The 12,057-nt window shown below is 38.3% G+C and overlaps 1 protein-coding gene across 3 annotated transcripts; it reads right to left on the reverse strand.

Moving 5' to 3' along the window:
* OR6C74C (olfactory receptor family 6 subfamily C member 74C) lies at positions 1-10,500 on the reverse strand. Of its 3 annotated transcripts, none has more exons than XM_059886797.1 (2): positions 9,562-10,500; positions 1-379 (listed from the first exon to the last, which is right to left on the reverse strand). In XM_059886797.1, exons 1-2 carry the CDS (start codon positions 10,472-10,474, stop codon positions 243-245), a joined length of 1,050 nt encoding a protein of 349 aa, XP_059742780.1. In that variant the 5' UTR covers positions 10,475-10,500; the 3' UTR covers positions 1-242. The 3 variants fall into 3 exon arrangements, with proteins under 3 accessions (XP_059742780.1, XP_024848112.1, NP_001377493.1); XM_024992344.2 differs by lacking the exon at positions 1-379 and adding an exon at positions 8,477-8,501 and having other exon boundaries at positions 9,576-10,500; NM_001390564.1 differs by lacking the exon at positions 1-379 and having other exon boundaries at positions 9,536-10,474.
* Positions 10,501-12,057: the final 1,557 nt, after the last annotated feature.

The following is a 12,057-nucleotide window of genomic DNA, read 5'->3' on the forward strand; positions in this document are numbered from 1 at the left end:
AGTAATAGGTTATAAAAGTGAAAATTAAAGGAACAATAGAGGACTTAAAATTTTTTTTTTTAATTAAAAAAAAAAAGAAAGAATGATCGTAAAAATAATAAAAATATATCTAGGACTTTTTTTTTTTTTTTTTGGGTGTTGTGGGTTCAGTTCATTTTTGGCTAGTTCCTTGGTCAGATTTATATTTCTCAAGATCTATAGGCCCCTTCCTATGTAGTCCGTAGTAACCACAGGGTTTTGATCTATTGCCTGTAGCTTCCAAGGCGTTTCCCTCTGTAATATCTTCTTCTGTTTGCTAGTCTCTTCAGTATCTGGTTTCCGCCCTGACTCAAAGGGCACGGTGGAGGACACTTTTTTTTTTTTTTTTTTAGGCTTACTTGTTCAGTCGCGCTGTGGGGAGGGAGGGAGGGATGCTGCAAACAAATAACACTGGCGTGGGCTCGCAATGCCTCAGCCACCCTGGGTCTGCCCCTGCTCACGGCGCGTGTAGCCTCCCTGTCCACACTGCTCGGACTCTAGGTTGTTCCGCCGGGAACAATCCGAGGCTGGCCCTGGGCTGCATGCACCTCCCAGGTCCAAGCCGCTCAGGTTCAGGCACTCGGGTAGTCCTCAGAGGCGCAGACTCAGTTGGGCCTGCGTTTTGTGCTCTTCCCAGGTCCGAGCGCCAATTTGCTCTTCCCAGGCGAGCGCCAATGCTGCGACTTATCGCCTCCCCGCCACTCGGTTATCTGGATGTAAAACCGGCGCACCTTCTCAGGCAGATGTTGACCGTCCAGACCCCCAAGAAGTTTTAGTTAGCAAAGAAGCCTGCTTACAATTTTATAGATAATGTCTCTCTGGGGCTGCGATTGCCCCCTTCCGGCTCTGGCTGCCTGTCACCGGAGGGGGAAGGTCTGCAGCCGGCTATCTCTGTTCAGTCCTTTGTTCCGTGCGCGGGCCTGGCGGTCTTAGGTTAGGGCTGGCTTTTCGCGTGGTAGGTATCCCACAGTCTGGTTTGCTAGCCCAAATTATTTCGCTCAGATAGCGCTCAGGGTATTCAGGCCAGATTCTTACTCTCAGTGATGCAGCCCACGCTGCGCCTCCCTGCCCAGCCCCGGTTTGCTAATGGCGGATGCAGGCGTCTGCACTGCTTCTCTGCTGGGGGAGTTACTGTAGGGCTCGCAATCTGCGAGTTTTAAATTGTTTATTTATTTTTTCTCCCTGTTATGTTGCCCTCTGTGCTTCCAAAGCTCGGCACAGATTCGGCAGTGAGAAGGTTTCCTGATGTTTGGAAACTTCTCTCTTTTTAAGATTCCCTTCCCGGGACGGAACTCCGTCCCTCCCTCTTTTGTCTCTTTTTTTTTGTTTTTAATATTTTCTCCTACCTCCTTTCGAAGAGTTGGGTTGCTTTTCTGGGTGCCTGATGTCCTCTGCCGGCATTCAGAAGTTGTTTTGTGGAATTTACTCGACGTTTAAATGCTCTTTTGATGAATTTGTGGGGGAGAAAGTGTTCTCCCCGTCCTACTCCTCCGCCATCTTGGCTCCTCCTCACTCCATTACAAACCTTTAGAAAGAAGGTCTATGAACACAGTTAGGGTTAGCTGTGTTAGATATTGTGAATATCAGCTAAATTACACACACACACACACACACACACACACGAAAGAATTTCAAGACTAAATTTTTGTTATGTTGCATTACACTTCTTTCACTGTTTTTCCCTAAATCAAAATTTAAAAGGTTAACAAAAATAAGGTAAAATAGAACTAATGTGTATATACATATACACACATATATGTACACAAAAGAAAATATTATCTTTACATTTTAAAACATACCAAGTCTTTTCATATGTTGAATCCTAAATCATTCTGCCAAAAACATTTAAAAATCCAACATCTTCTTTACAGAAGACATATATGCATATTGATTCATGTGACATATCTTTGCTTCAATATTTAGTTTTTGTCATCATGCGGAACAGGGTACTGATATTTCATTCCTCTCCAAATGCATTTCACTCCACTTCATAATCTTTGATTATAGTTTTTTACATATATTGCAAAGTTTGAAACAATTTGATTAGATCTTTTAACACAGTTTTTAGGCTACTACTTTAAAGTCCCCATTATATACTGAATACTTTTCTATGTACTACCCAGAGTGCCATACAAATTAATAAACTCTTGACCACATGTAGTGTTTATGCCTTCTGTGCCCCGAAGGAAAATATCTAAAGATGATGGAGAATTCTAAGGAGGATGAGATTCATGAACACTATTTCCCAATGGGCAACTAATTTGCATGTTATAAAGTGTTCTCTCTAGGCACTAAATAATTTAATATATATAGAGATATAACTGCTTTTAATGTATCTTCAAAGAATTAAGTATAATCTGTCTAATATATTATTGCCCTTCTACACATTCCTGTTTTGAAATCCCAGATACAAAGATAAAGATTTGAAAGGAGAAAGAAAAAAGATTATTTTATTTTAATTAGTAATAAATAGTAAGAACATTAGATGGAGAACATAGCTTGTTATAGAAAACATTGTATCTTAGGCTAAATGCATAATTATTAACAATTCAGGCATGCCCAAAGAAAAGTTGTTCTTTTTTGTTTTTCAAATAGTGTCTGTGGTATTGTCTAGTAGAACACAAATTAATAGTTCACAATAACTGAGAATTCTCCATTTCTTCACTATAAATAGAATATTCATCTATGTGTACATGTAGCTAGCCTTTCTTGCAACTTGTTGTGGTCATTTGACTAAATTCTATTCAAAAGATGTAAATGGAGGTACTTTGTGCAACTTTCAGGCATATCCTTTGATAGAAGGGCTTTGTTCTCCTCTTTTTCTCCCCCCTCCCCCACTGTTCTAACGCAGTGGGATGGAAGTATTCTGAGCCATGAGTATTCGAAATCTCAGTAGGAATGGTGAATCAACAAGACAGAACATACCCAGGTTCCAGAGCGGATCATAGCCTACGTCAGCATAGAAACACTGACTTAATGAAGAGTTTTTAGCATATCAGCCTGAATATTTAAATAAGATAAAAATAAACAATTTTTAAACCACTATGATATTTATCTTTCTCATACTCTACCAAATCTAAGATATTATACAAATCTAAGAACGGTATGAAGTTTTATTCCAGTTAAGAGGCAAACAGGTTAGCCCATCACCACTTCACAAATATTGACAAAAGAACACAGCCTACTGCCACAGAGATGGAAATTTTATTATTCACTACACAGGTGAAAGCATGAGCTTCATGTTCTCATGTTTCCCATTTTCCTCTAAATTCCATGAGAACCCCTAGTGGATGTTGTTTACAATATGTTCCTCTATCAACAACAACCTTAGAGGAACCCCAAGTTTAGTTAATTCTCAACTTTTCAAAGGGAAAATCTGCCTAAACTTATCCAATTAGAAGACAATGTCTTTAATTTTCTGAAGGAAATGAAAAACCTGCCAAAGATGTAAAACGTTCTTGAGAATGCAGTCCAGGATAAGACTGACCACAAGAGGTACAGACATATATACAAATAAAGCCACCCCTCATTTCTAAAGCATTTTGACTTCTGTTGAAATTTCTCCTAAGTACATCCATTCTGGTGAGCTCTCTAATTAAACTGGAGGACTTTTCTCTCACTCCTAAGGTGCAAGTCACAAATATTTCAGAAGAGTCAGCCCAATGCTCAGTCTTCACACAAGAAATACAAACCCAAGTGCGCATGAGGTTTCTTAGAAAGAAAGTGTTTACAATTTTGCTGCAAGAAGCACCCAGATTAAAATCTTATTATACCAGCATAGCCTTTCACTTGGCTGGTAAGCCTCAGGGTTCCCATCCTGAAACTTGGTTTTGGATGGAATGTTTTAATTCAATCTGTCCTATTTACTTTAATCCAATTTAATCCTAAATCAATCCAATCTGTCCTATTTGTTCATGCCATCAGACATGTGGTATTTTTCACCCTTACTCACTGGCTGAGAGTAGGGGTGGGAAAAGCATCAAGAAGTATTCACCTTAGGATGTTGGGGGGATGCTGCTAGTGACCTCCCCTATTGTGTCTATTATCTTGATAACCTTTCTGAGTGAGGATTTCAGAACCAACTGTCATGTAAACTTGTTTGCAACTGTTCAAGAGATCTGCCAGTGGAGTGTTTTTCTTCTGGAGAGAGGCTCCAGGGATAGTTCTTACTGAAGAAAGATCATAAATGTTTGTCTCAACTCATGCTTGCCAAGGTCTAAGGTCAAGTAATGCCAAGAGACATTACTTTCCCAACAAAGGTCTGTCTAGTCAAGGCTACGATTTTTCCACTAGTCATGTATGGATGTGAGAGTTGGACTGTGAAGAAAGCTGAGTGCTGAAGAATTGATGCTTTTGAACTGCGGTGTTGGAGAAGACTCTTGAGAGTCAAGGCCTGGCGTGCTGCAGTTCATGGGGTCACAAAGAGTCGGACATGACTGAGCGACTGAACTGAACTGAACTGAAGGTATTTTCTCACTAAATGCTAGGTTATTCTGTCCCTGCACTTCCAGAAAAATTGGTGCTCCTTTTCAGTTAGTATAATTTCATCAGTGTTTCCAACATCACCTACTCACACTCAGACTTTTTTTCAGAAGAGTCAAGTGACTGAATGACAAGCCCCTTTTAATGAAACTTAACCAGAATTGGAAAAGGTCAGTTTTCATTCCAATCCCAAAGAAAGGCAATGCAAAGAATGCTCAAACTAACACAGAATTGCACTGATCTCATATATTAGTAAATTAATGCTCAAAATTCTCCAAGCCAGACTTCAGCAATACGTGAACTGTGAATTTTCAGATGTTCAAGCTGGATTTAGAAAAGGCAGAAGAACTAGAGATCAAATTACAAACATCCACTGGATCATCGAAAAAGAAAGGGAGTTCCAGAAAAATATCTAATTCTGCTTTATTGACTTTGCCACATTTTTGATTGTGTGGATCACAACAAACTGTTGAAAATTCTGAAAGAGGTGGGAATAACAGACCACCTGACCTGCCTCTTAGAAATCTGATGGAGGTCAGGAAGCAACAGGCAGAACTGAACATGCAACAACAGACTGGTTCCAAATAGGAAAGGAGCACATCAAGGCTGTATATTGTCACCCTGCTTATTCAACTTATATGCAGAGTACATCACGAGAAACACTGGGCTGGATGAAGCACAAGCTGGAATCAAGACTGGGGACAAATATCAATAACTTCAGATATGCAGATGACACGACCCTTATGGCAGAAAGTGAAGAACTAAAGAGCCTCTTAATGAAAGTGAAATAGAAGAGTGAAAAAACTGGCTTAAAACTCAACATTCAGAAAACTAAGATCACGGCACCTGGTCCCATCAATTCATGGCAAATAGATGGGGAAACAGTGGAAACAGTGACAGACTTTATTTTTTGGGACTCCACAATCACTGCAGATGGTGACTGCAGTCATGAAATTAAAAGACACTTGCTCCTTGGAAAAGTTATGACCAACACAGACAGCATATTAAAAAACAGAGACATTACTTTGCCAACAAAGTCTGTCCAGTCAAAGTTATGGTTTTTCCAGTAGTCATGTATGAATGTGAGAGTTGGACTATAAAGAAGGCTGAACACGGAAGAATTGATGCTTTTGAACTGTAGTGTTGGAGAAAGCTCTTGAGAGCCCCTTGGACTGCAAGGAGATCCAACCAGTTCATTGTAAAGGAAATCAGTCCTGAATATTCATTGGAAGGACTGATGCCGAAACTGAAACTCCAATACTTTGGCCTTTTGATTTGAAGAACTGACTCATTTGAAAAGACCCTGGTGCTGGGAAAGACTGAAGGCAGGAGAAGAAGGGGACAACAAAGGAAAAGATGGTTGGATGGCATTACTGACTAAATGCACATGAGTTTGAGTAAACTCTGGGAGTTGGTGATGGACAGGGAGGTCTGGCGTTCTGTAGTCCATGGGGTTGCAAACAGTCAGACATGACTGAGCCACTGAACTGAACTAAACCAGAATTAAGTGCAAATCCATAAGGTCCTCCCCTGTGAAGATGTTGCCACCTGGAAGTTGTGCCAATCAGACTGACTAGGGGATGCAGTTAGGGGAAAGTAAAACAGCATTCCCAAGAATAATAATCTAGATGGAATCTTGGGTTTTCCAAGTAGATGTGTGTATCTCTTTATCCCCAATACCCTTATTCTGATCACTACCAAGAAGAAATGAAAGGAGATAACTCCTTTCTGGGAACAGTTGGATTCAGTGACTACATCCTTTAACTAGGTCCCAGGGATCAGGAAGAGATGAGGGAGATGAAATCTGACTTTTGCTCATCAGTTTGCCCAATAAATGTGGTCAAATTTCAGTTTCTCTGAAGAGCTGAACACTTGACAGAGATTAGTATATAGAACCAAAATAGTGTAGATACAACCAACTGATCCCTAACTTGAAATATTGGCAAAATATGTGGAAATGCTGAATAGACATTTTTCAAAAAAGGCATACAGATGGACAACTAACACATGAAAAGATAACTCAAAATTGTGATCGTTGGAGAAATGCAAACTAATACTGCAATGAGATATCAATTCACACATTTTAGAGTGACTATTATAAAAAAGACAAAAAATAACAAGTGATGTGGAGAAAGAACAATTGTGAATTATTGGTGGGAATGTAAATGATGTAGCCACTATGGGAAATACTACAAAGTTCACAAAGAAATTAAAAATGGAACTACTATATGATCTAGAAATTCCACTTCTTGGCATTTATCTGAAGAAAATTAACTTTTATTCAAAAAGATATAAGGGCCCCCATGTAAACTACAGCATAATTTGCCACCACTAAGGTATGACCCTCATGGATGAATGGATATTCAAAACTTAACGAAGAGATGGTCATTTCTCCATTGTACCTTCTTCCTTCCTTTGTGCATGCATGTCTGCAGTCTTAGTCACTTCAGTGACACCCAACTCTTTGTGACTCCACAGACTGTAGTCCACCAGGCTCCTCTGTCCGTGGAATTTTCCAGGCAAGAATACTGGAGTGGGTTGTCATGCCCTCCTCCAGGGGAACTTCCCAAACCCAGGATAGAACCATCATCTCTTATGTCTCCTGCATTGGCAAGCAAGTCTTTTACCACCAGTGTTATCTGAGAAGCCCTCTTCCTTCCTTTGTTGTCAACTAACTGCCCATAGATGGGTTAGTGTATTTCTGGGCTCTTTATTCTGTTCCATTGATCTACGTGTCTGTTTTTGTGTCCATAGCACATTGTTTTCATCACTGTGGCTTCGAAGTATTGTCTGAAATATGGAAGAGTTATACTTCCAGCTTTGATCTTTTTCTCAGGATCATTTTGCAATTATGGGTCTATTTGGGGTCTATATAAATGTTAAGATTAGTTGTCCTAGTTCTGTGAAAAATATGGATATTTTGATTCTGTCTTTCAATTGCTCAGTCATGTTCAACTCTTCATGACCCCATGGATTGCAGCATGCCAGGTTTCTGTCCTTCATTATCTCCCGGAGTTTGCTCAAACTCATGTCCATTGAGTTGATGATGCCATCCAACCAACTTATCCTCTGCTGCCCCTTTCTCCCTGTGCCCTCAGTCTTTCCCAGCATCAGGGTCTTTTCCAATGCTTGGCATCAAGTAGCCAAAGTATTGGAACTTAACTTCAGCATCAGTCCTTCCAAAGAATATTCAGGGTTGATTTCCTTTAAGATTGACTGGTTTGAGCTTGCTGTCTAAGGGTCTCTCAAGAGTCTTCTCCACTACACAGTTTGAAAACATCAGTTCTTTAGTGCTCAGCATTCTTTATGGTCCAACTCTCACATCCGTACATGCTACTGGAAAAACCATAGCTTTGATTAGATGGACCTTTGTCAGCAAAGTGATGTCTCTGCTTTTTAATACACTGTCTGGGTTTTCATAGCTTTTCTCCCAAGGAATAAGCGTCTTTTAATTTGATGGCTGCAGTCACCATCCTCAATGATTTTGGAGTGCAAGAAAATAAAGTCTCTCACTGTTTCCATTGTTTTCCCCATCTATTTGCCATGAAGTGATAGGATCCAATGACATGATATTAGTGTTTTGACTGTTGAGCTTTAAGCCAGCTTTTCACTCTCTTCTTTCACCTTCATCAAGAGGCTCTTTAGTTCTTCTTCACTTTCTGCCATAAGGGTGATGTTATCTGCATATCTAAGGTTATTGATATTTCTTCTGGCAATCTTGATTCCAGCTTGTGATTGATTCAGCCCATCATTCGCATGATGAACTCTGCATAATAGTTAAATAAGTAGGGTGACAATATACAGCCTTGATGTACTCCTTTCCCGATTTTGAAACAGTTGGTTGCTCCATGCCTAGTTCTAACTATTGCTTCTTGACCTGAGTACAGGTTTTTCAGGAGGCAGGTTAGGTGGTCTGCTATTCCCATCTCTTTTCAGAATTTTCCACAGTTTGTTGTGATCCACACAGTCAAAGGCTTTAGCATATTTGATGAAGCAGATGTCTTTCTGAAATTCCATTGCTTTTTCTATGATCCAATGGCTGTTGGCAATTTGATCCCTGGTTCCTCTGCCTTTTCTAAATCCAGCCTGTACATATGGAACTTCTCAGTTCACCTACTATTGAAACCTAGCTTGAAGGGTTTTGAGCATTACATGCTAGGATGTGAAATGAGTGCAATTGTGTAGTAGTTTAAACACTCTTTGGCATTGCCTTTGTTTGGGACTGGAATGAAAACTGATCTTTTTTAATAGGGAATCACTGAATCTGGGTACTATGGTCACTTTCACAATATTAATTATTCTAATCCAGCGAGTTACTTAAGCTTTAAATAGGCTACAGATTGTTATTCGTAAGTGAGCATGATAATACATGTCTTCTGCTGTTTTCAAGATGCAGGCTAGTACATTTCACAAACCTGGCCATTGTAAATAATTAGTTAATATTAGCAATAATTTATCTGGTTATTGCAAGGCATAATGCCATAACATCTCTAGATTTCCTTCAATCTGTTTCTAAACATATACCAGTAGTCCAAGCCTGGTTGAAAATTTGAAACTATCAATGTGTGTAGTTTAAGAAATGCATTAAATTGGTTTGTTCCAAATTTCTATTCAGAATTCAAACTTGGAATCCACTACAGAAAAGCTGATTAGGTGATCAAATCTAGGTGGGGTACTAAACTCTGCATAGAACATACACCAAACTGAATCTCTAAATTTCTGAACGGTGGAAAGGAACATGGAAAATTGAAGTCTCACTTTATCTTCCTCTGAGGGAATTTTTAAAGGAAATCAACAGAGTCACCAAATCAAAAGGCAAATGAATATGATCATATTAAGAAATGTATATGTGATCTGAGCACGAGGAGAAAATAGAAGTGAAAGTTAGACTGGGATTTTTAGGCAAGTCACAATGAACATTGTAAGTCACGGAAGATAGTAATATTATGTAAAACACAAATAGAAGAGATGTACAACACACTTCACACTTGTTGATTTATTTTACTTATAAACTCAAGAATGTCACTAATGTTGTTCACTTCATTAAGAAAGCCTCAATATTTTTGATCATGAGCTTAAAAGCATATTTCACTTGTCTGTTTCTCAGTGTATAAATAAAAGGATTCAACATGGGGGCAACAGAAGTACTGAGCAGAGCTATCCCTTTATTTAAAGACACTCTTTGCTTGGCAGAGGGTTTCACATACATGAAGATGCAACTTCCATAAGAAATGGACACAACCACCATGTGAGAAGAACATGTAGAAAAGGCTTTCCTCCTCTTTTGAGAAGAAGGTATCTTCAGAATAGTCCTAATGATGTTTGTGTAGGAGAAAATCACTAACACCAGAGTAACCAGGAGAGTTAAAATGGCTGAGAGAAGCATCATTATTTCTACTTTTTCTGTGTCTGTGCAAGAGAGTTGTAATATAGGAGATACATCACAGACGAAATGATCTACAGTGTTGGCTGCACAGAAATCAAGCTGGAGACCCACAAGGAGTGGTGGAAAAATTATTATGAAACCAGCCAACCATGACGCAAAGACCAGTAAGTTGCACACTCTGTCACTCATGATGGTCATGTAATGCAGGGGTTTGCAGATGGCCACGTAGCGGTCATAGGACATGGCAGCCAGAAGAAAAAATTCGGTTGCACCCAAGAGAATAGTAAAAAACAGCTGTGCTGCACAATTGTTGTAAGAAATGGTCTTATCACCTGTTGCCATACTGACAAGAAATTTGGGGATGCAGACAGTTGTGAATAAGATTTCTAAAAATGAGAAATTTCGAAGAAAGAAATACATAGGTGTCTTGAGGTGTGAATCTAGCAGGGTAAGGATGATGATGATTAGATTTCCAGTGACGCTCAATAAGTAAGTGAAAAAAAGGAGAAGAAAAATAGCCACCTGTAATTGTGGGTCATTGCTTAGTCCAAGAAGAATAAAGGTTGTCACTGTTGTGTGGTTTCTCATCGCTGACTTCTATTTAAAAAAAGTAAGAAAGAAGAATCAAAAAGGAATAACAGCCTATAAAAATGTACTCATATAATCTTTATTCAAAATTTCACTGAGTGCAATTCATGAGGTTTTTTTGTTTGTTTCCTCAAGTGTCATAAATTCATGTGTTCCCAAAGGAAAACATAGTACATTGATAATCATATAAAAATAGAAAAGAAAAAAATTGTATCTTAAATTGTATATTCTGTATTTTCAAAGTTTCCAATCTATTTAGTATACATTAAATTATTTACATAACTTTCTTCTTCTTTCTTTATTAAAAGAATCATTTATGTTTATACAAATGAAAATACAAAGTGATGGAACTATCTTCTTGGGTCACAGATTCTAAAGCTACACAGAGCCTCCAAAGATCTTCAGAAAGCCATTTACTTAAGAAAGGTTAAATGTCATTATCTTCAATTTACAGGAAGATGATTAATTCTACTCTGCCAAACATCTCTTTTTGTGTTTATTACAGTTTAAGGTAAACTTTATACTTCTGGAAGTCAGATTTCACCTGAGGTGAAATTTTCACCTTTAAAAATTAACATAACTTGACCTAAATATCCCTAGCCTATATAAAGTGGGAATTACTTTTACCAAACTTCTGTACACTTCAATATTTAAATCCTCACGACCACTTTTAGTTCTGCTTTTTCCACTCTACCTGAAGATTAGAATTTACTTTCATCTTACTCACTCTGGCTGTGCTCTTTTTTCTGATATTCACTCAAGCAGATACAAAGTATATCATCCTGAATGGAGTGTGTTATATAGCACACCTTACTAAATATCTGCAGTAATGAACAAGGTTCTCGAATAAGGTATTTAAAACAATAAAAGATTATCTAGACATGCCTGGTGCATCACTGCTCCGTGTGTCTCCCCCTCTTGCCATGGGAGCCACTTCTTATTTATTCACCTCTAACCTCATTTCTTTCTGGTTCAATACATGACAATTTGAAATTCTGTTCTCCATCTTGTTTTCTTATTTTTTTATCTTCTTCAAAATCATCCTTACATCTTACATTCATCACCACTAAAGTGTATCATCAATTCTTTCTAGAGAATGAAAATATTTTCCTTAAGCATAATATTATGTCATCTCTGAAACTATTTTATCCCTATTATATTTCTATATTCCAATTGTAGACTTAATATGCAAACATCTCAAATGATTATAAATGAATACAATGCAACTAAAATTTTTGTCTTTCTTCTTTTACCTCCTTTGTTTTCTATCCTCTTCAATGGATCCTTTTTTCTAAATGTGTTTATATTGTAAGTAAAATTTATACTCAGTGAGATTTTAGAAATATAAAGTTAGTCTATTTTAAAGGTGAAATGTATAGGAAAATATCAATAAATTGTGATGAGCTATATAAACTGCCAGGGTATTTTGTCAGAGGTAGATTCATAAATGGTTGCTCTATTTTGTAGGGGCTTCCCTGGTGGCTCAAATGGTATAGAATCTTCCTGCAATGCAGGAGACCCAGCTTCCATGTCTGGGTCAGGAAGATCTTCTGGAGAAGGAAATGGCAACCCACTCCAGTATC

This window comes from Bos taurus, chromosome 5 (genome assembly GCF_002263795.3).
Source record: "Bos taurus isolate L1 Dominette 01449 registration number 42190680 breed Hereford chromosome 5, ARS-UCD2.0, whole genome shotgun sequence".
Taxonomy (NCBI): domain Eukaryota; kingdom Metazoa; phylum Chordata; class Mammalia; order Artiodactyla; family Bovidae; genus Bos; species Bos taurus.

Bases quoted from the DNA above. Each gene is read 5' to 3' on its own strand.
- OR6C74C (XM_059886797.1), bottom strand. From the start codon at position 10,474: ATGAGAAACCACACAACAGTGACAACCTTTATTCTTCTTGGACTAAGC. The intron at 380-9,561 runs ATATTGAGGCTT...GCGCGACTGAAC, and splicing joins TTTTAAGCTCATGATCAAAA to AAGTAAGCCTAAAAAAAAAA.